We start from the raw sequence: 27,636 nt of genomic DNA, 5'->3' as shown, positions 1-27,636 counted from the left end.
GATTTTTCATGATTAAAGTATCTAATAGTCATTTTTCTGTGGGGTGGGAAAGCAACACATTTTGTTTTTTTCCTAAAGCACTCTGAGGCAAAAAGTCTTTTGACATGATCTCAGTCCCTAAAAATCTGCTCAAGACTTGTGCATCTATTAGCTGAATGGAAGTTGTCACTAATTAGTTTAGTAATAATTACCACTTCAAAAAAAACCACACCATCAAAAAAAAAAAAAAATCAAGTTTTCTATCATACTATAACCAATACGTAACTGTTGACAGAATCAAAGGTTAATTCTGCTCATGGAAGTGAACTTACTCAACTACATAATTCCTTATAGTTTAAAGCATATTCTTTTCCACTGTAAGTAAAGAGAATTACTTATGAGAGATACCTACACATGGAACAAACAGATCTCATGCCCTCAACACAAATGAGTCATTTAACAGTCTGGTAGAAGTCCGTCACAGGTTAATTGCTTGGACCAGAACTAAGAAACAAGTAGGAAACGTAATTAAAATGCAAAGGAAACATTAAAAAAAATTAATATGCATACATGTATATACTCAAGCTGATCCATCTACCACTAACTGCATTTTACTGCACATTAACAGTTTAGATGTACTTCATTTTTTTACACCCCATACAGTAACAGCAAAATCTGAAAGTCTGTAAGTACCTTGCCATTAGTGATGTACTTGCAATTAATTTTTAGAAATTTCTCTGTAAACGCTTCCTCCTCCTCAGAGGTGGATGATACCACCCTTGTAGGACGAACACATGCATGTGCTGGCGAAGCAGCTGACTCTTTCTGTTGGATTCCATCTGGATCCTAGAAGAGAACATAAAGAAACCCAAACAACTCAGCAACCTGTCTTTTACAAGATTAGCTTTAGAGATTCTGTGTTGTGCATTTCTTGGTTTATAATTGACATAAAAGCAAATGTAAAGATAGGTCAGTGTACTTCAGTTTAAAGGACTGCTTTGATCTAGCAGCGTATACAAGTCATCAGCCACAGCATAATCATTCCATATTGAGAAATGCTAGTGGGCAAAGATACTCAGAATCAACCTGGAAATAAAAATCAAAATGATGATCAGAAGTCTCATAAGGGAGCCATCCAACAACCTGTCATATGCAGAAGAAATTATTTTCCAGCTTCAACAAAAGGCCTATTAAGTGTCTTCTATTATCCTTCCATAATATTATACACTACCTCATAGTGGAAGGAAGGTCAGCCAGTCCAATCCTGTGTTCAAAGCAGTCCTAAACCTATATTAGGTCAGACTCTTCCAGCTGAGTTTAAGTCATCAAGTCATTAAGACTCCAGTCTTTCCAAGAAATCTGCTCCACTGTTTAACAACAGGAAAAAATATTTCATGCTGAAGGTGATTTAACCAAGACCTTTTGTGCAGCTACTTGCAGCTGCCTTTTATTTCACTATGAACCTCTGACGATCCTGACTACTCTTCTTCCTCTAACCTGTCTACTAGGTAGTACCACAGACATTAAACTGTCTACCAGTATTTTCTTCTCAAGACTAAACAAACCCAGCTTCCCCAGTCAATCCTCCTGCCTCATATGTTTCCATCCATTCTTCATCTTAATTGCACCCCACCAGACTCTCTCTAGTCTGTCAATCTTTGTCTTGTACTGGAGGTTTCCCAAGGTGCCACAAGTAGACAACACTGCTAGTGCAGCTTTGCAAGCTCCTCAGACAGCACCTTCCTTAATCAATTGGCATTCCTCTTTCATTTGCCATCTGGCATGTGATAAGCCTTCACCATGACAGTGGATATTGTTCAACATGTTCAGCAAGACACTAGTGTCAGCTGTTCCTTGTCCCTTATTCTTTCTGCAAAATCACTATCCAGCTCACCGTCTCTCACTCTGTACTACCACTATCCCATGCAGGTTTGAGCTGTTCTCAAACTTCAGGAGGTTTCTGTTACTTCATCTCTCCACTCTTGATGTCCCTTTGATGAGAAGCCCTTGTCCTTCCTTCCTTCCAGTGTATTGACAACTTTCCCCAATTTTGCTATTCCCCACTCCCAAGCTTCCTGACAGCACATTCTGTCTTCTGTCTCACCATTCAGGTCACTGATAGGCAGATTACAAATAATATTATCTCCAACAGAGACCCTCAACCATTTGTAACTGTACTCTACCACAGAAAACAACAAAAACCAACCAACTACACACAGAAATGCTGAATCACTTTAGAGCTCAAAGATCTTGCCCATTTTTCAGTTCATCTTGTAGTCCACCTCTTCAGTTAATTTCCCAGGCATTGCAAGAAGGCTGCTTTAGGACAACATCTAGTCCAGGTAAGTAATATGCAATACTCTTCCCTCATCTACTGAGCGAGCCAGTCATCTCGTCATAGAAAGCAATCACTTTGGTCAGGCATGATCCAGCCTTGGTAAATTCACTCTGGTTGTTCCCAACTATTTTTGTGTTTCACATATCTGGATATAACTTTCTCTTCTTTCGTGGCTTTCCTGGGTAGGTAATAGGAAGAGTTATTTATCTTTCTGTCTAACATCATATCCAACAAGTGCACATACTCGTGAACATGGAACCGTAACAGGGACAGGACAAACAGTGAAAAAACTGTTTTTAAATAAAAGGTACAAGTAGACTAGGCAGACTGCACCAAATTCTATTTTAGACTGAAAGAAACCTTTTTATGGAGCTTAATCAACATTTGAAGACTTATATTTCATACAAAATTGGCATTTTTATTTACTAATAAAATGTTTCTATTTGTTAAAAAAAGTGATCTTCTATGTTCCCTGTGGCTTTCTGCTTTTCTTTTCAGTTCTACTCACTAGCACAGAATGTAAGTAAATACCTTTAACCAAATGCAGAAACCTTATGCATAATTGGTTTCAAATCATCTCTCTCGTACTACTTTACCCTTTCTCTTTATCTTTCCATTTTTGACAGAAAGCAAACAAAACTAAAACCACATACAGAACATTGAATTTTGCTGAAAAAGTTAATGAAGATATAATTCAAAAGCCAATTTTCTGGAGAAGAGTTCTCCTATATATGCCTTTCTCCTATAAATTATCTGGATATGTTGTAAAGTGTATAATTTAGCAAGTGACTGCAAGAGCTCTCAGTCACTAAGTCCGCAGTGAAGCAATCAGCTATTTCTCATTCATATTGCCATGTCACATAGGAGGCATACCAGTGGTGCAGACTTTCAAATTTAATCACAGAATGGTGGAGTGTGGAAGGAACCTCCAGTGATCATTTAGTCCTATTCATGCTAAAGCAGGTTCACTTAGATCAAGTCACACAGGAATGTGTCCAAGCAAGTTTTGAAAACCTCCAGAGACAATGACTCAACACCCTCCATTGGCAGTCTGTGCAAAAGCTCCCTCATTCTCACAGAAAAGACAACAGAGGACTTGCCCTTGGTGGATGAAGAATGAGTTAAAAACTTGTTATGCAAGCTCAACACTCATAAGTCAATGGGTCCTGATGGGATGCATCCTAGAGTGCTGAGAGAGCTGGCTGATGTGATTGCTAAGCCTCTCTCCATCATTTTTGAACAATCATGGAGGACAGGTGAGGTGTCTGAGGGCTGGAGAAAGGCCAATGTCACGTCAGTCTTCAAAAAGGGCAGGAAGGACGACTCAGGAAGCTACAGGCTGGTCAGTCTCATCCCCATCCCTGGAAGAGTGATGGAACGACTCATCCTGAATGTTGTCACTTAACATATGAAGGATAAGATGGTTATCAGGAGCAATCAGCATGGTTTCACCAAGGGGAAATCTTGTTTGATTAATCTGATATCCTTCTATGAGTGCATAACCGGCTGGCTAGATGAGGGGAGAGCAGCGGATGTCATCTACCTTGACTTCAGCAACGCTTTTAACACTGTGTCCCACAACATCCTCATCAGAAAGCTCAGGCAGTGTGGCTTGGATGAGTGGACAGTGAGGTGGATCGAGAGATGGCTGAATGACAGCCCAGAGGGTGGTGATCAATGGCACAGAGTCGAGTTGGAGGCCTGTGGTCAGTGGAGTTCCACAGGGATCAGTTCTGGGGCCAGTCTTGTCATCAACAATCTGGATGAGGGGACAGAGTGTACCCTCAGCAAGTTGGCTGATGACATCAAACTGGGAGGACTGGCTCATTCCCCAGAAGGCTGTGTTGCCATTCAGCACGATCTTTACCAGCTTGAGAGTTGGGCAAAGAGGAACCTCATGAGGTTCAATATGGACAAGTGCAGAGTCCTGCATCTAGGAGGGAATAACCCCATGCACCAGTACAGGCTGGGGACTGACCTGCTGAGAGCAGCTCTGCAGAGAGAGATCTGGGAGTCGTGATTGATAATAAACTAACCATGAGCCAGCAACGTGCCCTCAGAGCAGAATCAAAGACAACAGATATCAATTCCAAACACTAGAGAATGTATGCTAGTACTTTTCTTATTCATAAGAGGAGCAATCAGCAAAGAGAAAAACATAGAAAGTAGGTGCTGTGATTAAGGACAAAACTCTCTAGCCTTAACTGCTGAAATAGAAGTTGAATGCTTTGGGTTGCTGGATAGACTATTTGAAAACCAAAACCGAATGCACGCATGCACACACAGAGTCCACACTAACAACTGCAAGTGTTTTCTGTTCTTTGCTTTCTTTTGGCAAATTGTATCTAGCAACATCCCTTCCTACATGTACTTCAAAAGACCTGAGGAATAGAAACTTCGATAAGCCGCTTTGACTTTCCCTGAAGCATTTAAGAATCACTTGTAGTGATTCATGACATGTAATGAGATGTGTAAAATGTATCTGCAACACCACAGCGTCAGTTAAATGACATTTCACAATCAAACTGTTGCTAACATTGAACTGCCAACCCTAAACAGAACAACCTTTTGCACAAGAGGACTTTAACTTTTCAAGTATTTGAATACAGTTTTGATTTTTTTTAATTTTCAAGTTTTATTCTCTGCTAAGTATGTACAGATAATTAAAAAATTCAAATAAATTACAGGTATGGTAATACTCTTAAGCCTCCTTATTAGCATATGCAAACAATTATATATATAAAATAATACACAAAAGCAGGAATAAGGTATTTTTCTGACATAGGATCTAATGCATTGTAGGAAGAGCTCTGACTTCTAGTAGTAAAACTAACAATTTCCCCTTGAGCAACTTCTCATAATATATGTTATATGGGTAGGACTATTTTAACATTTATAGTCATTCTGAGATTGACATAGTAGAACATATTCTTGCAGACTAGCCTGTTTACTGTGCTACAACACCTCACCTTGGCATAAAACCTGAAAGAAATTATTCAGTACCAATGACAGCAGATCTCATGAGAACAGGCATATTAGGCCAGAGTGAAGGTGTAACAAAAATCAAATAGTAAGTTTCAGTGGAAGTGTAATGCAGCTTGGGAACCTGTTCAGCAACAAAGCAATACTTTTATACTTAAACCTCTCTGGATCAAGTCATACAAGTAAATAAATAAATAATTAAATAAAGTCTCAAACTTTAACGGACTTTGCACATACAGAATCTTGAAGAAGACATTTGACAGCTTGACTGTGCACTACCAAAAAAAGAGAAAATCTTAGTTGACAGAAGATAACGGTGAAAAAAATAGTAGTGATACATCAAGAAACATCTGAATAAGGTCACAACTGCAAAAATTGAGAAGCAGCTCCGGTTCCAATACTGTATCTTTCTAATTGGAGTTCTCCTGATGGAATTTCATTGACTTCAAACCAGTATTCCTGGAAAAACATGCTTTTACAAAGCTAGCTCCTAGACAAAAATCTCTATTTGAGCTAAAAAATTTCAGTATATGAAGTCTATAAAGTAGAACTAGTAGAAGTCAGCTATAACCAACCCTGCATTAGTCCTTCACTGAAATAGACTCTTGCTTACTTCATTTTGCTAAATGTAACTATTGAACCCTCTCACACATCTCTACAGGGAACAAAGGGACTGCTTACCTTTTAGCTACTTGAGTATATGGAGCCCTTATTTTTTAGCTACTTGAGTATTCTTGTCAATGTATCATTGCTACAAAAGCTATCAGTAAGTCTAGCGATAAAATGTTTAACTAGTTCTGAAAGGTAACAAAGACAGAAATGTAACACAAACTAGTATTTAAGATTTCAGTATGCAAAGACAGTATTTTGCTACAAATAATTTACCTTCAAACCAGTTTTCACATAGAAAACTGTCATTTAAAATATTAAAAGTTTATATTTACTTTTTAAAAGGTATTATAATAAATTTTTAACTCCCAAGTGTTGTAAAGTACTTTCTCCCCAAAATTATAGTTTAAGAAGAAAGCATAGCATCTGCAACATTTATCTTGTAAGGGAAGACTCGTTTCAATTCAACAGGTATACCTACATTTACTGCAGCCTTGTCAAGCTCTGCTTCGGAAGATGTAGGTGATAGGGGGCTTATAGGACTTAGAGAGGGGGAGCTGTCCACACTAGAAATGTAGTCTGGGTCAGGAACATACAAAATCTATAAAGAAGATATAATGCAGTTAGAAGTTAATGCTTTTTTCAGGTTTACTTTAGATTTCCAACCACTTCAGATATATTTGCTACGCTTTCTCAAAACAAACTATACAAAATCATTCCTGCTCCCATGAATTTTATCATAAATTATGAGTTGAGGGAATAAACAGTACCACACAAAGTATTTCTTAATTTTTTGCTTTTAAAGTTTCTAAATATTAACTTGAGATAAAATTTATTTTGAGCCATAGTAATTGAGGAAAAAGTTCAGATAGAAAGCATGCCAGAAATACCCAATACAGTATTTGATGAAGATCTGCCCAATTATTTCTCTCATATTACTCTACAATTTGAACCACAAAGAAACAGGCTGGGGAACAAGTTCACAAACACTAGCTCTTAACATTGAATGTGAAAAAGTAGAATTTTTAAAAAGATCAACAGAAGTTATTCAGCCCTTAAACATGTCCTTTTGGTCATGGTAGGCACTGAAGCTACCTTGACAGGGTCTTGCAGTAATCAGAAATAAGCACAGAATTTTTTCAAACAGAGGGTTAATACCAAAAGGCCAATGGTTAATAAATACGGGTAGCTGACCTATCACTTTGTTTCCAGGCCTGGCTTTCAAAGACAAGTGATGAAAACGGAAAGTAAAAGGGAAAGAAAAAAATGTAAGCAAGAGTGACATATATAAGAAGTGAATGACAGTTCATATACTGCTGATAAAGACAGTAAGTTTTCATAGTGGAACAGAAACATTACTCAGTTCATTAAAATACAATTTCAGGCAGTAATAGGCAGTCAGGAATGTTGTTTGTAAGCTGTACCCTGAACCTGACTTCTGAGTTTGAGTTAGAGTTGGTAAACAGTCTGCTATATTTGCAAAGCAACAATTTAGCCTGTACCCAAGTATTATTCTACCATTAAGTACATTTAGATATAAAATTCCTCTGATGTTATTTAAGAGAGACAGGTAGCTTCATTACATGTTTCCTTTTTAGGCAGTTATTTCATAGGCACAAAGAATTCACAAACTAGAGAAAAATGAAAGACTCCTTTACGAAGTCAAAAGGGAAGGCAGTAAGAAAAGTATTTCAACATTTTCTCTGGTAGACATGAGAAATACAGGGAAAGAAGTCTTTGTTGGATAAGTAACATATATAGTGCAATAGTACCTGTCCGGGAACGACTGCTCTGGAGAAAAGTTTATTTAATTGAACCAGTTCATTTGGTGTTGTATCAAATTTCAAGGCAATACTGTTTAAAGTATCTCTTGATTCCACCTGTATCAATTGGGGACAAAAAGAAAAACAAACCTGTAAGCAGTTAGTTCATATAGTGGCTTACAAATTTTACTATTAATGTAATGAGATTCTAATGACCTAAGTCTTTGTACCTTACAACTATTCCCCTCCCCCAAAAACCCCAACTCTTAAAAAAAATATCTATCCCCTAAATATTAGTCTGTTGCAACCCTGTGTAAGGACACCTGTCTTCCCATTATGCTTCCAGGAGGCCAGAAGTGCTGGTCACACATACTGGGCTATACGTTCAGTTATTGTACCAGAGCTTCCAGCAAAAATTTCTTCAAAAAATTCACTCCTGGGTACCACTGGGCCAACACACAATTGACTGGTTTCACAGAACTACTCATTTCCTCTCTCCAACTCCTCCATTCTTCACTTACAGAAAAGCCAAAGCAACCTCTATAAACATGAAGACACTCTCTTCCTATTGAAATAAAACTTCTGTTAACTGGACTTGAAACTAAACCTCATCACTGAAACTAAAAGCAAAAATATGGAAATAAAGCAAGTCAACCAGTATGACAGCAGATGGAGCATAAGCATTTTGGAGTAGGTAATTCCCGAGTACAGAAATGATTTTTTTCAAGCACTTATTTTCACCCTCATCTCCCAAAATGAACTCAACATGGGCCAACAGAAAAAGACAAAGGGAAAAAAGCTTTTATTCAATGAGAATATTTCAGAACAAAGAGCTTATAGTAAGAATTTAAGAATGGTGACAATGATATAACAAGAGCGTATAGAATCAAAATAAGTTTACTGTGTTAATAGCACAGTAATTCATAAACACTGTACCAGGAAAAATAAATCATACCAGTTAACAGAAGATGAAGTAACTTAAGCAAAACTACATTCGTGTAAACACAGAGCATGGCTAGAAAAGAAATTTACTGACTCTTGTCTTAATGTCTTCTTGATTATTACATCTGCAGAAGGTATACACCCTATTTGTATAGTATTAGATTAATTATTCACAGGTGTCATTTTTTCTTCTATTTTCACGTTATTCACTGAACCCTTATTTTTCTTGACAGTTACAGAAAAGAAAGCTTTCTCTTTTAAATTCTTTTAATTTTTAAGGGTAAAGTAGGAAAGGTGGAAGACAGAAATAGAGAAAGCCATATTTTTCTTTTCAGTGTATATTCTACAAATGATTGTTTTGAGAAAGTCAGTGGCTATCATTAGCTGACTACATGTTCACAAGGTATCTTCTGCTCTTCATTCACTCCATTAACAAGAATGTGGGAGCACTACTTCTTGCATGTCTTACCAACTCCTGCTAGCAAAGCACTGACATGCTTTACTTCTCCTTGAATGATTGAACCAGGGCAACAATAAGTTTGAGGGTAGGGCAAGTACAGGGAAGGGGAAGTCTCAGAGTGTACATGTCCTAGTAACTTTTGGTACTGCTTGCTCCAAGAGTAGACATTGTACATTGCAGTGGAGGTAAGCAATTATATAACATTGGGGTAGAAAGCTTTCCGCCATATCCTGTTGTGGACTGTTCCAGTTGGACTAGTGTATTTCATGTAACTAATAACCACTATATGGTTTTTTGTCAGTATAATGTAAAAAGGCACATCTGTTCTTCACAGAAGCAACAAACATTTTGTCTGAGTGGATGAATTTGTATCTACAGGTTATAGATATAGTTAATATTGGATGATTAATAGTTTACTACATTTTATTTTATAGAATCGTAGAATGGTAGGGATTGGAAGGCACTTTTAGAGATTATCTAGTCCAACCCCTCATCAAAGCAGGTCCACCTAGATCAAGTCACACAGGAACACGTCCAGGAGGGTTTTGAAGACCTCCAGACAATGAGACTCCACACCCTCCCTGGGCAGTCTGTGCCAGTGCACAGTAAAATAGTTTTGCATTGCAAGAATAGCTGGCAGAGTTCCTACAGACTGCAAAGCAAAAGTAATACATAACAAATAGTTGCTCGTCAAAATGCATTCCCATTAAAATATTTCAAATCTTAATACTGAACATTCATCCCAGAAGAACTAAGGAAAAGAAATACATTGTTACTCCTGTACTGTCAACATGTGTTCCCTAACATGACTTAATTTTGAAAAAAGTTAATAAAAACAAAACTATAACTGACAAATATATCCTTCCAATAGAGAAGTGGGTTGTCCTGGTACAAATGCTGCAAATATGATGTATTTTGAAGGCTGTTCAACAAATAGAAAGAGGGCAATTTGGGATACTAACATGATTACAGTTCACAAGTAAGCGTTAAAAACTAATTTTCCATGCAGAATTTACTATAATTTTGTAAAGTTGCATAAATGAGCCCAGATTCACTAAAGAAAAAAAAAAATGTACTGCCAAAGAAACAGCAATTCACTCTTTTAGATAAAACTCTAATTCTGACAATTCTTTATATACAGTAGTGTTTCCATCAGAAGCCCTACATAATACAGAAGGCTTGCTAAAACAAACTGTAAAGTAAGATTCAAAAGCTTTGCCCAATTAAAAAGTCTGTTCTCACATACACGTCACAGGACAAGTTACCTGCTAGTTAGATATTCCTATATAAATTTATTAATGCAAAACATTCAATTAAAATCCACAAAACTGAAGTATTCACTCTTTTCAGTCTTTAGAAATAAAATCATCTAGTGAGATCTCTTGGCAACTAAAGGGTTTATCTCACAAATCACAAACACAAGAATGGCAAATAGAAGCTTCCTTTTTTTCATTTAGCTGTAAAGTTTGCACAGGCAGATCTCCACACTACATGGTATTTCAGAGACTAGCACTGATACTTTCTTAAAACAAAGAAATCATTCACATAATAAAGATGTCCTGAAGTATCTCCCTATATTAAAAGGCCTATTTTCCAACTCTCAGGCTTTCTATAATTTAAAAAAAAAAAAATTAAAAACTTAAGTATCAAAGGCTGAAAGAATAATTTTGTAGAGGAGCACAGTTTAAGAGCAAACAAATTAAAAACATTCAACCACATACCAAAGCACCACCCAGCTTTTTGAATCATTTTTTTCCTCATCAATTCAATACTGGAAGAGAAGGCAGAAACTCATTCCTTCTCCTCCAGAAAAGAACCTTTCTATGCATTACGCATGTAGCTATTGGAACACTATTCTGAACACTAAGAATTTAATATAAATATTTTTATATTAAAGCAGTATGTTGAATTTTCATGAGTTTCCCCTTTAGAGAACACAAGAAGGTGATAAATAGCGACTGCACTGTTTCATGATTTTAACAGAATGGGAAGATTTGTGCCAATACAAGTAAATCTCTGCAAAAGAACTATCAAAACCACTATTTTGTTTCCAGAAACATTTCAAAGAATGATAGAATGGTAGGAGTTGGAAGGGACCTTTAGAGATCATCTAGTCCATCCTCCCTACTAAAGCAAATCCACCTAGATCGGGTCGCAAAGGGATTTGTCCAGGTGGGTTTTGAAAACCTCTAGAGAAGGAGACTCCACACCTTCTCTGGGCAACCTGTTCCAGTGCTCCGTCACCCTCACAGTAAAATAGTTTTTCCTTATGTTTAAATGGAACTTTTTGTTTTCCAGGTCCTTTCCATAACCCCTTAGTCCTGTCACTAGATACAACAGACAAATAGACTTGAGCAGGTCAGCTGGTATCTTAAAGTGACTTAATATATATACATATATATGTTGCATTGGCTTTGCTTCCTTCAACATGTTGACTTGAATCTAAAGATTGAAAGATACTCAATGAAAATGTCAAAAGAAAACAAGACTCACTTGACCAGGACTGCCTGTATCTTAAACAAACTCTGCTTTGTATAATAACTTCTGTTGAAAAATTTTCTCAATTTTAAGTAGCTTTCCTATACTCAGTAGCAAGACCTTCCAGTCATTGACTCTTTACAAGGAGGGAAGACATATAAGACCTTATTACCTAGTTCTACCTTATGTAGTCACTCACATATAAGTCTAAAATCCTGTTAGCTGACATCAGTTTTTACAGATACGACTAGATACAGTAAGAGATACTTAAGATTCATACCTTTCATCTTCTCTTTCCACTAAAATCCTAAATCAAAACATCCTCTTCAAATTATTGTGTCCCCGTTTGGGCAGAGGTACATCCCATTACCCATTTTTCATTTACAGAGCATGACTTGCACATCTCTGTTTGTCAGGTGTGCTTGTGTGCACCAGCAGAAAAAAAAAACTTTAAAGTCATCACTGACTATGGTTCAAACTGCCTACATTTCTGTTGGACCAGCAACTGGCAAGTTGTTTTTAAAAAAACTTAATTAAATCCAAATTCTCCACTGTCACTGCATCTCAAAAAAACCAGTGGTATTTTTGTTTTCCCCATTAAAAAATATACACTGAATACACATATGAATCAGAGTGCAAAAATAATTTTAAGTATTTCAAGAAACAGAAAAATACCCCACACCAGTAGTTTAGGTCTATTCAAAATGGATCTTACATAATTAAAGTGATTAGAAGGCTGGAAGGAGGGCGAAAGAACACATCATCTTTGGTATTGTATCTAAGCCTTTAGAAATAACTAATCATGACTCTATTAAGTAATTGTTAATAGGCCTAATTTCCATAATATGCGATATCAGGGAAACTGAACTTGTAAATATTGTAATACTAACTTCATAAATAATTTTGAAATGAGATAGAAGGTAACACGTAATGTTGTTATGACACACATTTTCTTATTTCCCCATTTTGTGTAAGAAAAAAAAAAGTATGACATTGGTATGCTCAAAGAAAAGTGACAGACAGCAAAATGATCTCTGGCTGTGAAATGGAAACAACAAGAGGAACACCCCAAAACTCCTGAGCATGTAGCTGCAGCATGTAAAGGCTTACAGTGGCAATAAAACTAGCAGAAGAGAGAACATTTAGCACTCTCTAAGCTACCCTAGGATTGAAAACAAAATCCACAGTCCCTCTAGAAAAGATATTAGGAGATACTCTCCATTTATCTGCTCTCATAAGTATGTTCAGCAAGTTATTGCAACAAGAAATCCCAGGTATTCACTGGGTTCAAAGTCTAATGAGCTTTCACCTGTTTGACGCTCATCACAAAACACTTGCCACCCACACCCATTAAGCTAAGAAAGGATCAAAGATTCCTCCTGGTTTTACTTTAGGAAATCGACGTCAATAATTTTGTTCTCAGTACACATATCTAAGTGGTTTCTAACTAGAACAAAGATAAAAGAGTGCACATCCAGATTCCGGATGTCAGACTCTGCCATTGAACAACTAGGGGGAAAAAAAAGTAGAAAAAAAAATCACATGGAGGGAGACTGGTAGCTCAATACTGAGGACTCTGACTTTAAATTCAGTCTTAAGACTCCAGGCTAGTCTAGGCTTTTGAGACCTTCATTAACTGATACAATGCTCTTCTCATGACCTGGAAAACATACACTGTGCATTAGGTGCATATCTGCTCTAACAGGAGAACACCACAGCCACTGATACCCAGAGAGCTAAAGGGGAAGGAGGATTGGAGCCTCCAACACTGATAAACCAGATCATCTGCCTCCACTGCTCATCTGTAATTCTTCTAAGCAGAAAGTGTTTTTCCTGTACAGCACTTGAGAAAAAAAAAAGTTTTAATAGCCACAACTATTTTTTTCTCCTCAAAAAGGAAGAGGGGTTTGAAGGCTTATGCTGAAGTCATGCAACTGCTAGCATGCTATTATCATTGCTGCTTATGCTCCTTTATTGTTCTACAGTTCTTGACTGTTCTACAAACACCTGTAGTCAGACACTGGTTCTGTTTGTATGCTATGTAACAGAAAAGACTTCTGTTAATGTTAAAATAATGAAGTTATGTCAAATAATAATAGATAATACCAATTTCCATCTAATCTGTTGACTGACATCCAGAAAAGTAGAAGCTATATTACCTTAAAAAAAAAAAAAAAAAAAATCTGTTGACAACAGATAAAGAGCTAAAACAAACCAGAGTTTTCTGCATCCTTTAGAGGCACCTTAGAACTTGATGCCTTCATTTATTACCACATCTGTTGATACCTTCTTTCTGGTGCTACATAAAGAACAGTAACGTCAAGTTTGGGAATTTTATATTAAAATCTTAAACATTAACTGTTTTTTTTTTTTTTTAGCTTTGAAGAGAAAATACATTTTACTGTTTATTTGTCCCCAAAGTAATGATTCTCTTTAAAAAAAAAAAAAATCTGATGGAAAATGGTATTTTAAAACCCCAGAATTTGCATTAGTGAGATTCTATCTCACTCCAAACTGGAGGAATACAAGTAAGTTCTTCCCTCCTAAAACCATCTAGCCACTGGAAACACACATTAAAAAAGCCCCCTAACTTTCAACAATAGAGAGCGGGTACATGGGTGTGTGTTCCATTTTCATTCTTTGGTAGAAGTAGCAGCTACTCAAAGCAGCAACTGATTTAGACATGTAAATACACTTGTAGATATATGTCTTTATATGTGTTGTCACTTTGAGAGGTATTAGGATGAAGGCAAAAAACAGGCATAAGTTCACTTCTTCACATGGAACAAAGTCACAAATAGTAATAGTTGCAAATTATCACAATAGCAACTAGCCCTCTCAAACATATAGTGAACATAACCTCAGTTTCTAAAGGTTAGATCTGTGTATTTTATTAAAACACACGTGCCTGACTCAAAGCTCTCAAAACTTCATGTTACTCAAGTACTTTGAGTGAAGTGTACAGCATGACCAAACAGAATACAGCATTTGTGAAGTGCACCATGTTCCATACACGCAACAGGCTCCTTTGGAAGTGGGAGTAAATTTAAAGTCAAAAAAGCCTTTGATTCTTGTGAATCGTCTTTTTGACTCACAAGGAAGTGATGCATACTTCAGTGTTTTTGCAAAAATAAAAACCCCACCTACAGGAACATAAAACCCTGCAGAAGCATTTGACATCAACATACTCATTGTAAAAAAGGAAACTTTGGTGCTTCAGATTTACCTGGAATCTTAAACAGCAAGGTAAATGCATGCATATGGTGGCAAGGGACAAGTTATGGGATTTTCTGACTGAAGAGGAGCCCCAGTTTTACAGTTACACCTAAGCATTTTTTTTCCAATTATTTCACACAAAATGAGGTTAAAAAAAATGTCACATGTACTTTACCTTTCTTCAGCTGCTAAAACCTAAGAGGTAGAAATATCTTTTTTTGAATTTTAACTTCAAGGAAACAGGATAGAATGATATTCAAATTCCCAAAACAAGCCACACTAATGAAGCGCTTCTCACTCCAAAATGTACCCTCTGCCTCTCTACAAATGACTACCACAGCCTTCTCAGTAGTTAAGCCATATCACACCTTAATGTGCCATTAAGTCTCCTCTGTATCTCTTATTGCTGAAATAAGAGAACGTGAAGAGGTCAAGCAAAGACTTTTTATTATAAAAATAAGTTCTCATTTTTATCGTGTCTGGCTTCAAAGGCAGAAGAAACTGAGACAGGCTTCCCCTATTTTAACATCAACGCTTTAAGTATTATTTATAGGCTTAATTATAGTTTCAGTATATAACAAGACAGATACTTCTCACTTCAGTTTCCCTTAGTAACCACAAACGTGAAAAGCTGACTGCAGTACAGTTTGAGGGTCATTTCAAGAACAGAACAGGCAGAGAAAGGCTCCATTTTCAGATACTGCTGCAGAAACAGATCTGTACAGTAAAAGGTATACATCTATAAAAATTGTTAGAATGCAAGAAGGTCAGTATCAAGATATAGCTTCTACCTCCATTTCGTTCTTATTTCTCCTGATGTCAACAGTTTATTAATAATGCTAAAAGCAGAGAACTTGCATCTGATTGTATAATTATTGTTATGCTCTGTTTGTCATTAGTTATCTGAAAGTGAACCTGGCAGATTGATTAGCTTGGTTTCTTGAGGAAAAAAATGTAACTTAAAAAACCCCACAAAACCAAACAAATAAAATAGCATTACTCAAGGACTACTCAATAATTCCAGATTTAATTTCTGTCAAAAGCAGCCATCAGATACAGAGAATTCTAAGATTAAAGGTAACATACATTACTGTTTCACCTGTATTTTGTAATGAAAGTTTTAAGCCTGCACCTGCTATGCAACAATATTCTAACAATAAAGCAGTAACTTACAGAATATTCAATAGTCCCTCTAGGCTTTTGAAAAGACATTCGTCGCCCATCTTTCTTGTCTGGGGTCTTCTTCTGGCCAGTGTCTGAAAAAAATTGAGGCAACGTGCGTGTTAAATTCATTTTCCTCTCTCAGTACTGTCACAGGCTGCTGACTACAGCCCCGTGGGCAGACATCTAATTCACCAGTTACACAGCTTGCTCCCGGTGACTCTGTCTAACAGACAGCCAGCTGCCAGAATAGGGACTTCATTCCTCTGCAATGCTTAACCAATATAAACCACGATAACTGGGAATCAATTAACTGCATAAGTACTCACTGCTAGTCAGGAAGCTATTAATGAAGGAAGACTAATCAAGCAAGCAACATTTCTGGAACTACTATGTTTAATTGGTTTTATAATGTACCTACTCTGCTTTCATCTAGAGCAAGACCTAGAGCTTCTGCATGTTTGATCTAATCAGTTGGGATTTTTTTGTCACTGTTTAAATATAGAGTATTTAATGCTTTTTCTTTTACAAAACAAAGAGCATTAGTGTTTAACTTCAAACTTATCCTGTCTGCACCAAACACATACAGCCTGTACAAAACCAATAAAGATTCCAAGTAAATAACACAAGTTAAGAACTCTTTATTGAGCTATTGTATTGTGACGACCTCCAGTTCATAGGCCAAAGCAACGACAATCTGTACCTGAAGTATACTCTACATTTTTATAGTGATCAGCTTGGTATTTATAACAAACACAATGCAAGAGTGTACTTGCATAATTCAGAAAGCATTTAATTCTATATCTCTAGAAAAAATGTTTTAACATAGCCATTTATATATATTCATCTAAAAAAAAATATGCCTAAGTCTGTTAAGTACTTAGGTCTCTGTCACAAAGTCTTAAAGGTCAACAGTTAAATATCTGCTATTAAGAGCCCATAAAACTTATGTGAATGAGTTTTCATGCCACGATAAGACTGGTTCTACTCCCACTTCGATACATTCTTTACATAATAAGGAATTAAACACTGGACTAATTCTACTTTTTTATATACTTAAAGAAGTTTGAGGAAAAATGTTGCCACATCTATATGATAAAAACTGATCTACAGATGGTATTAATTATGGTAAATTTTTATAGCTATGAATGACAGTCAACACCTACTTTTTAAAACTTTCTAGATATTCTGAAAATCCAGACACTGTAACTCTGCATCCTGCTATCTTCATTCAATACATTAAAGTATTCCTTACTAATTGCAGCTTTTAAAAAGTTACATATAAGAAATCATTATTTCTGATTACATGAACATTTTTCTTTAAAGACATTACAAATTACAGCAATTCAGTAATGAATAAAATATACTCAAAGTTTGCATATGGACTTAACAGTAGCCAATATTATCCTCTTCCAGGTCTTGTTATCAAAGTTTCTACCTGACCTTGCAACACAACAGGTTGTTCAGCAAGCTACTGAAAAACTGCAACAGCTGCTTGACTGTAGCTGTTCCAAACTGTTCAGCCCATATCAAAGCTTTGCCAACAGCCTAATCTTTCAACAGCAGCCTGGTTCAAATGCTCTTAAGCAAAAGTCAAAGGATGTAGCCGAAGAAAGACTGACTTCATCCAGCATCCAATACACACCTTAATAATCTATACATAGAGCACTCCTATTGTAGAACAAGTATCTTCTTTCCCTGCTCCCGCCCAGCTTAGAAGCCCTATGCTACAAATGCATATATATGCTTCATTTGTATGTATCCTGTTGTTGTTTGCAGGAGAGGTTCCTAACCCAAATTTAAGTTTCCTTTTTCTTCTTACTAGTTTGTGTACAAGCATCCAAAGAGTTTATAGACAGGTGCTACTCAAGAGGTCAAGTAAAGCTTTCCTCACCCTCTCTAGTAACTGAATAGCAGAGTAAAATATCATACAAATCACCAGTTCTGTTCTTTAGGCCAGACAGAAAAAAACAACAGGAGAGTTATTGGTTCTTCAGGGCAAAAGGACCTACTGTGCTTTATATATCAAGTAACTATCAGCAGCTCAGGAACGGGAGTGGGGAATGAGGGTCCCTTTGGAGGCACCTTGGGAGAAGGCAGATGCCAAGAGAACCTCTACCACAAATCCCCCAGAAGCTTATAATCTGTAGCTCTTCATAGTTTTTTTTTTTAAATGTCATCCTCTCCTATACCTAAAACAGTAATTCCTCCCCTTCCCATCAGTGCCCACTTCCCTCTGTGATAGCACTATTTCCCCCTCACTATGCAGATACAAGGAGATGCAGGGTTCAAGTGTTTCATAACCTGCTGTGAACACAGTTCCTCAAGCCCAGGAGAGATGGAGGCAGCGCTGAGCCACGTGTGTGCTGAGCACCCAAATACAGCTATCAAAATTCACACCTGCCCACAGCCCAGGTGCTTGAGCTGTCTGTACAAAACCCAGCCATTTCACCTAACATCTCAGAAACAAAACTAGTTATTTCAAATGTGAAAGCAGGTCAGAGTAGCAGAGACATGAATTCAGCCTCACTGAAAGCATATTGAAAACCCTCTAACTATCTTTCATTGAATGAGCGGGCTGTTTATTTTTTAGAGAAAAAAAAGTCTTGCAGCCATCCTTGTTTCCTAGAATACTAGGGACACAAGTGAAAGTGGAAACAAGCACCAGCATAGGATGCTGTGCCCTGAAAAGGCATCGGCACTAATGGGATCAGTCTCATCCTTTCATTTTACATTATTTATTTTCCTGATGACAACTCTTTTGCATACAAGCTCAGCTTGTTAGGTTACACACAATTGTTACCATCTCTGCCAGCAGTAAATCAGCAAGGCAACTAAAGGCTGATGTTCTTCGATACAAGAGAAATCTAACACCACTGACCACACCGCGTACAACCTCAAGAGTCAACAGTAACTTGTTGAACAAGGATATCTGTGGTGCTAGGTTATCAGATCTCCAGACATGCTCTTTTAGACAGAAACAAAAGTTAAACCTTTCTAACATCAGGGTTGATGCCCTAATTCCAAACTAACATTTCACAAGACTGGGTCTCCACAACAGCTTGAAACAATGAATTGAAAAAAAGTACAAATCAGATCCACAAATGAGAAGCATATGTCAACTGTCTAAGATTTAACAGACTAGGACTAGAAAGCTACAGAAGGCAATGTTCAAAATTACACCAGACCAATATTTAGTTTGAATGCATGCATACAGAAACTTAATATTAAATAACAGCAGCATAAGAATGGTTAGACACGATGATCAATATAGTCAAAGAGAAGGACTTGTTCTAACATACTGATACAAGACCAGAGAAAGGGGTTTTAGGAACATTAAGTTTTAGGATCACACAGCCTTCAATGAGGCAGCTTTATCCTTAAAATGTGTAATAGTCAGTGGCATTATTAAACTGAAATTTGAAGACAACTGAAATTGAATTCCAACATTTATAGGCAAGTTCTACTAATTGCTTGTGTATGGCTCTGTGTCACTGCACTTTGGTTGACTGAAAATACTCCCATGGCACTCATAGTTCAAATTGACATAAGAATAACATTTCTTGAGCGATATTTCTTATTTCCTGGTATGCCATCTGAGCTGAATTGTAGACCTTCAGTGTTGTGCTTGCTGATGCTTCTAGCACATCCTTCGGACTTCTGGCAAAAAAGAAGCTGGTAAAGATCTCTGCTGTGAGCAACAACGCAATGACAGATGTTAAGAACTGCTTAGGTGTATCTTCAAGCATTGCATAGAGAAAAATGTATTAATTTTTCCTTTAAACCTACTATTTTTTTGCATGATAAGATTACATCTCATGCCATGTTTCTCAGCTACTTATCTTCTATTCATTTCAATGTTAACAGAAATTACAAAGATGACTTTTTCCAGAGCAAAAAATTTGTAAACCAAAGTAGTATCCTTTGAGATAAAGTTGCACAAGTAAAAATTTATTGCATATTCTTTACAATTAATAATTGAGCTTATTATGGACCAGAAAATGATAAAAAGATGATTCATCTCCCCACCTTCCCCCAAACTGCAAGTTGTGCATTAGATTTACATGTGTTTAAGGAAAAGGCAGAGGAGGCAGCCTTGTTAAATGTTTGTCTAGGACACAATATTTCACAGGATCTTAAAAAGAAAACCCAACCATGCAGCACATATGGGGTATTTTTAAAAAAAAAAAATGAATTACAGGAAAGTAAAGAAACGCTTCCTTGAAATATCTGAGTATATTGTTATTTAGCAGGACATGAAACAACTTGCTAATTGATAAAACAGAGGAAGTATAGATATTACACCTTTATTAGATTAGTTCTGCTCAATAACAATTATACCTTTATAATCTATTCATAAAGGAACAGAGAAAGATTACAGCAGGAAATCTCTGTATTCCATAAGGCTTGGTGACTCAGGGTTCCTAACAGCAGGAGCTACATCTCGGTAAAGAAACCATCTCATTGACCCTTCCCCTCCTACAGTTAGGTATATTTATGCTAATTAATTATTATTTTCAGTTATCTTCTAATAGCTTAGGAACAAGAAACAAAAGAGGCCAAAAATGGTAGGTCTTCAGACCAAGGCACTGTCATAAACAACATCCCCTTTAGTCTCCTCTTGTTAAGCAAATGTTGCTGATTCCTAGTAAGTCATGTTCTCAAAACTGTTGATCCCTATCTTTTGTTCCCGTTTTTCTCAAGCAAAACCCCAAACTAAATGCATCCAAGACCTTGTTAATGTTTCATGAATAGCTCAAAATACAGTACTATTTTGTCTAGGAGACAAAGTCAGCTCCATGCATGACACTCCTGGTACGTGCATCACAAGAGCTTGCTATCTTCTAAAATGAGATTTCACATTCAGGGTAAACAGAAATGCTTCACCAAACTTTCAGATTGTGCCACAGTATGTGTTATCAACAGTAAGCATCCTTCCTTGTTCCATCTCAAGTAGGTGTGTATACAGCTTACTGCATCAGGGACTACCTAAGAGCAGTCTCCACTTACTGTAAAACCTCTCTGCAGACCAAACATATTAATGAAAACTTGCAAAAATGCCTGCTCTACTGAGATAAAAACAGTAAAATTTTCCAATAATAATCATTATCCTTCTCTTTCAAACATTTAAGCCCATTTAGTTGTACATCTTCAAGTCTACACAATTCCACATAAACTGCTTGACCATCAACCAACAATATCAAGCTATCCTTAGAAATTATCTTTAAGAATTTACACTGGACACTTAAGTCAATGGGACCTAGTTTTTCCTAAAAGCTTAAAATTAGTCAGCTTATCCTAATGATGCAGCAGACTTGTGCACTACAAATACCTTACTAGCATGCAAACAGATCTACTGTGTATGAGAAGTTATAGATGATGCTTCAGTAAACACCTCACTGTGTAAGTTCTTTGCATTAGGTTTGCAGATGACACTGAACCTGAGGGACCAGCCAATGTACTTGAGGGCAAGGCTATCATTCAGAGGGACCTGGACAGGCTGGAGAAATAGGCTGATGGCGACATTCCAAAATTCAACAGCAAGGGAAGTATGAGTCCCTTGTGCTGTACAGGCTGGCACTGCCTGGCCAGGAAGCAACTTTGCTGAGAAAATCCTGGGGGTCTTGGCAGGGAGCAAGCTGAACACAAATCAGCAGTGCATCCCAACAAGGGCAACCAACAGCATCCTCAGCTGTATTAACAGTAGCACAGACAGCAGCCTGAGAGCACAAGAGAGAAGAAGTTATAAGTCATTGATAAACAAAATCTGTTTCAGCAAAGGGTCACCAAGGTGGTCGGGGGCTGAGAAGTGAGGCTAAGAGAACAGAACTTCTCCAGCCTGTAGGAGAGATAGCTTTGAGAGACTGTAAAAGTAGCCTTCCTGTACCTTCTCCATAACCTCCCCACAGGTGTCAAAATGAATGGATATATAGGAGAGATACTGACTGGACAAAAATAAAATTTCCCAGAGTACTTGTGCAATTTACATCCTTAGACTTCAAGGCTCAGTTGGATAAAGCTTTGAGGAATCCAGACTGAAATCACAGCCCACCATCAAAATACGTTTCATGATGTTTTTAAGACAACCTCTTCTCTTGCCTTCCCACACCAGGCCAGAGGAGATCTAAACATAAAACACATGAGGTGATTAATCACCTTACTGATTAACAGAAAGGTGTAATTCATACATGTAAAAAGACGAAAGTGATCCAGGCAGCCATGATCAGGCAGATTCTCAATGAAACATCAGGTTCAAAACTGTTTCAATGTTAGAAACGGAAATTAACCAGTAAAGATTAAAAAGTGACATGACAGTAAAATAAAAACACAATACAGTCAAAGAATATCAGTCTACTAAAATAACCTGTACTTAAACCCAGCTAGCACACGACTGAAACAGATAAAATGAATTTCAGTAAAGCATCTGATGTATCAGAATCCTGTTGAACAGCAAAAAAGGGACCAAGAATTGTGAACTACGTCAGATGTTCACTAAGTGGGGGAGTGGAATGAAAACTAGTAGAATGGAGGGGTATAATAATGAGTTCTCAATTGACTACTTTTTAGAACAGTTCAATTGCACATCAGCAAACAAACTGAAGAGTGCAATCAACAGCAAAGGCTGGGAAAAAGGACAAGCAAGGAATTCTGTAGCACTAAAACCTGGAGAAAAAAGGTAGAGTGAGATGTAGTACAAGCAAAACATGAAGATCATGTAACATCACCCACCCAGGGAACAGTCAAGAAATCTCTGTACTAGTAGCGCATAAGTCGGAAGAGATTGTGCATACATTAACATATCACAAGACGACTGAGTCACCAGCCTGATACATTCCAAGATCACATTTGCTTCTTATCCCTGTACCAACTGAAGTATTTTCAGACATCAAAGTTGAAGCACTAGCATCTTTGTGAAAGGTGCTGGTACATTTCACATGTGCTTCATCCAGAACAGGGTGTACAAGAAAACTTGCAGAATTGTGTCTCCCCAACTGGAAGCCTCTCTCATACTTTATCATACACCTCTTGAAGTTAATTTCTTAAAAGTGAAGTACTGAGTAAGGATGAAGTGAGGAAATAGTGCACCCTATTCTTATGCATCCGTTATTCCGAGACAGATTTTTAGACAGGAAGACAAACTTTCACAGCAAGACTTGTCCAATGTACTATAACTTGGCCCTGCACACTTACCTTTCTAATGCACTGCTGCTACCTTCACTGTAGTACAGAGGACTGACAGGCCACATAATCATCAACAGTAAGTGATCTTACCAGTCAAGACTCAAAAACTGGGAAGAAAAGAAATGTAAATAAACCTACATACCACATGGTTTGGAAATTAACAACTGAGATGAGTTTGAGAGAGAAAAAACAGCAAGAAAAAATGGTTGATTTTCATAGAAAGTAGTTGGAACGACTGATTTTCATGTCTTAAACTTCTGTATATAATGAGGGACATACTGCAGGAAGTAAGTACTGTCAGTGCCGTATTATCTTTGCCCTCCAAGAAGTGACAGCAGACAGAAGGGAGGTGAGTATGTCTAGGGGGGAAGAAGCACAAGACTCCAACTAAGGACTTATGTCCTCATAGAATCAAAGCATTATCTGGAAGAAACTTCTGGAGCACATTTGTTCCAGCTTCCAGTTTGAAGCAGGAATATCATCAATACCAAATTGGGTCAACTTAAAACTGTAACCTCTCTTAGTGACAGGCCACACTCCTTGTGAAGTTTGTTCCTACTGTCCAATCTGAACCTCCCAAGCTAAAGCTTGTGGCTGCTGCCCCTTTATCATCTCTTCCTACCAAGAAGAGCGTGTCCATTTAGTTAGATGCAGGTCACAGATTGCCTCTAACGTATCTTGGCCTCCTCTTTGCAAGATTAAAGCCAAGCTCACTCAATTCCTCCTTTGCAGGTCATATGCACACGCCCTGAGCACCCAAACATACTGCTGGACCCTCTACAGTTTCTTAGCAGCCTTCCTCAACAGTTCTACACCGAACCAAAGTGCATATGCAAAGTATGGTCTCACCAGTGTCACACAAAAGGAGCAAAATCACGTCCCCTACCACTGGTGACACTTCCCTTACTCAGGGGACAAGGCAAGAGACCAAAATACTACACTATGAGGCACGCTGTTGGCTCATTTAAAGAACAGGTTTGTATAGATAAGACTATTCTGTTCTAGCTGAAGATTCTAGGTAAATCCAGGTCTTCATACATGTTAGCTCTTCCTAGAAGTTATCAATAGACCAGAAGTTATATTTCTAAGCCCACGAGGCTTGCTGGGGTTTTTTCTGGTGTTTCTTTAAAGGCATTTTACACTCTGAAAGCATTGGTAGGGCCTTCACTAAAGCCAGATGCTTTCTCTAGAACTTCTGGTACTTGCATTTTAATCCTGCACCATAACTACTAAAAGACAAAATACCTTTCTAAAGTTCCTTCAGAGGGCTGCTGACACAAACAATGCAAACTGGTTAAACAGGTTTACAGCTTCAGCTTCCTATGGCACTACTCAGTCACCCAGTTTCTCCTTTATCCCTATTAAGAAACACTATCAACTGTTCTGCATGCACATCAAATAGTATGCAGGTTCAGAACAGTGATTTAAGGTGCAGCAACTGTGCCTCTCTGAACTTGGAAACCTTACAGATCAGCAGCTCAACTGTTTAGAAAGATAAGCAAGAAAATGGCAAATGTAAATTTCTCAATTTTATTCATGTTATAGTAGTAAACTTTATTGTAGAAATGTAAAACTAATTGAGAATGAAAAAAGTCAGTTTTGTTTCAGAAATCTGGTAATAGGGTTTTAAGGTATTAATGCAGAACTATTATTTCAAAAAGTAGTCACAATTGAACCACATAAAGAGAAATAACACTGAAAAGATCATTCTGAAAGTCCTAAGTGAGGAAAAAAAGTTAGAGCAACAGGTAGGTCAGGACCCAGAACATCACACATATAGACTGAATGCTTGGAGTAGTTACACTATGTCATTAACATCAGAGGATCCATCTCTAATTCAAACAGAGGTTGGATTTCAACCTAAGTATTGTAATTGTTAAAGCCTCTGCACAGTACCCAACATCTTGACACAGGCAGTTTGTGAAAGCTAGAAAAAGGCTTGCCAGAAGAATACTTCTGCAGTCCTAAGAATTTGCTTCTGTCCGTAACTGACAGAAACCCTGTGAAGGAGAAGATAGCAAAGGAGGGCCTTGCACAGTGTGCTTCGCTTAGGTAAACAAAAATCCAAATTATGGCTTTGTCAGAAAGGCACATTAAATTCTATGGACACAGAAATTTGTGCTGTATTTCTGAACTGTAGTCACTTCCCATTAATACAAATTTTAGGTATGACATTATGAAAGTTTTGGGGGAAATACATCTCCTGCTCAAAGCTAGAGAAAAAAACAACACAATAAAGTTAATCCTTTGTCTCAGAGCAAAAGAGGAAGAATACTCCTAGAGAGCTTTTGCTTCCAAGAAGTCTAAAGCATCTCCTGGGATTCATGTGATTAACAGCTGAACAAAAGGCCCTGTAACTGATTAGAAGACCAGAAGATTCCAAAGCATTTTACCACAATTTTGTTTCTGCAAAAGAGTGTAAGTAAGCATCAACTTTGTAGAGCCCTTACTCAAAGTACTTCATTTCACTGCTAAAAGACAAGTTACCAGCCCTTTCTCTCCCTGTATGTCTTGAAGGACAAAGACATTGAATAAAGAAAGAACAGCTGGTTACCTATTATCCTTTCCGTGTAAGAAGTGTGATCTAAGGCACACAAAGAGATATCACTTATATCTGACAGGCTGCCTTGTCTACTATAATAAATATCAGATCTTGGTTCTTTTGATGAAAAAAACTATTTCACCTTCCAAAATAACCTAAAGTAACAAAGAAACTTAATGGTCCTTAATATTACCTTTAACCTTACCTACAGAATATGACAAACATGCAAATATCCACTTAGCACAGAGCTCCTCAAAACAGGAAAACAAAAAGGAAAATATTACTATTTACTGTACACTGCTCTTCAGATTTCTACAAAGAGCTAACTTCACACCTCTTTTTCCTCTCCAACTAGTCCTCAGACCACGCTACTTTTACTAGTTATGTCGCACTTTGTTGTTTTTAATCTCCTATCAATAGCATCACATCCCTAGAATCCTCTTCTGCACACTCTGTGTACATGTGCCGTCCACCTCTCCAGTGCCCGTGGTATTTCTTGCCACTCCGAGTGCTCACTTCAGATGAGTAAGTTTAAATATTCACACTTACAACTCAATGGCATTATAAAGACAAGGAGTGACAGAAGCAGGCTCCCAGGCACAGGGCAAGGAGCCACTGTCTCCTGACTGACCTGTTTGAACACTGAAAGGCAGATGTATTATTTTGCCCTTACCATCACCAAATCTACTTCCAAAGTACTACTGCCTGTTGTTCAGGAGCATGTGAGGCAGAAGCCACCTTGTACACAAAGGAAAGTTCAAACCAAGGAGTTTGTGCACCAGTCACTTTCCTCAACCGTAGTCAACAAAAGCACCAGGAAAGTGTGTTCGCGTAACGAAAGTGAACACAGTTGCACTACCACTGAAATCAAGAAGACGTGCAGCAACAGCAAAGTTGTTTTGTTTGTTACCAGAGCCGTCCCCCGGTACAGCCCATCCGGGACGCAGCATGCCTCGGGCGGGCCGAGCCCCGCGTGCCGCCCTCCCACGCTCTCCGTTCGCCCCCTTCCTCTCCCGGCCGCCGCTCGGCACCGCCCCGGGGCAGCGCGGCGCCGCGGGTGTCCCCGGCCAGCCTGCGGGCCAGCGGCAGGGCATGGGCTGCGGGCCGCTCCCCGCGGGGAAACGCACCCGCTCCCGCGCGCTCCCTCCCCTCGAAACCGTTCAGAGCGAGGAGAGGAGGAGGAGGCTCGGAGCGGGCGAGAGCCGAGCCCAGTGCCCAGAGAGGCCCCGACCGAGTGCTACTCCCGCCGCTCCCCGCCAGTACCTGGTGCCGGCTTGGCGGGGTCCGGTGCCCCGCGGGCGTCCTGGAAGCGGACCTGGCGGAGGCCGCCGGGCACGGCCCCCCAGAGGCGGCTGGCGGTGCCGCGCAGGAGGCGGCCGCCTTTGCCGGTAAAAGCAGTGATGTAGTCCATGGCGGCGGGACGGCACCCAGCTCCTACCGGCCGGGGGGGCCCATAGCCGCGCCGGACACGCAACTCAAGCGGCCACAGCCCCGCTCCACAACTTGTGCAAACTTTGGGGCTCGGCCCCGCCTCCGCTTAAAGGGGCCGCGGCGCCGCCGCCGGCTCTGGGCGCGGACGGGCGGGCAGGCGGTGGGCCGTGGCGGCCGGCGGCTCCGGCGGAGCTCCTCCCGCGGCTGCCCCGTCGCCGCATCCTTCACAGGCAACTCGTTTTTCCTCGGGAGCGCTGTGGGGGGAGGCAGGTCACCCAAACCTCCCTGTGCTGCCAGAAGGTGGCTGGTCCGCTGCCGGAGAAGGCTCGCAGGGCGCAGGCCCGAAGACGATTTCACGACGGCAGCGAAGAGGAACGGTGGTGCCCGGGTCTCCTGAGCGCCTCTGTAACCGCCACCCGTGGGACATGGCCCGTTTTGTCTCAGACACACGGCCACCTGTACATCAGCTTCTTCCCAGTTAGCAGTTCAGTTATATTTTGTGAGAGCTCACTGCTTTACAACGACGTGCTACAAAACTTTTAGCTTTAGCATG

The 27,636-nt window shown here is 38.8% G+C and overlaps 1 protein-coding gene across 5 annotated transcripts in view; it reads right to left on the bottom strand.

The window, feature by feature from the left end:
• The window catches only part of OXR1 (oxidation resistance 1), a 264,521-nt gene that overhangs the window by 45,797 nt on the left and 191,088 nt on the right, over positions 1 to 27,636 (bottom strand). For 2 of the 5 annotated variants that reach the window (XM_061995218.1, XM_061995221.1), the window contains exons 1-5: positions 26,916 to 27,142; positions 15,941 to 16,023; positions 7,681 to 7,788; positions 6,390 to 6,509; positions 673 to 825 (exon numbers count right to left, since the gene is read on the bottom strand). In XM_061995218.1, the coding sequence (XP_061851202.1) occupies positions 673 to 825; positions 6,390 to 6,509; positions 7,681 to 7,788; positions 15,941 to 16,023; positions 26,916 to 27,063 (612 nt within the window). In that variant the 5' untranslated portion in view covers positions 27,064 to 27,142. Of the gene's footprint in view, positions 1 to 672; positions 826 to 6,389; positions 6,510 to 7,680; positions 7,789 to 15,940; positions 16,024 to 26,915; positions 27,143 to 27,636 lie in introns of those variants that run through there. The other 3 variants (XM_061995217.1, XM_061995219.1, XM_061995220.1) reach the window with 2 other exon arrangements.

This window comes from Colius striatus, chromosome 4, assembly GCF_028858725.1.
Source record: "Colius striatus isolate bColStr4 chromosome 4, bColStr4.1.hap1, whole genome shotgun sequence".
NCBI lineage: Eukaryota > Metazoa > Chordata > Aves > Coliiformes > Coliidae > Colius > Colius striatus.
The sequence above is the reverse complement of the archived record's forward strand: the minus strand, read 5'-3'. Positions and strand labels throughout refer to the sequence as shown.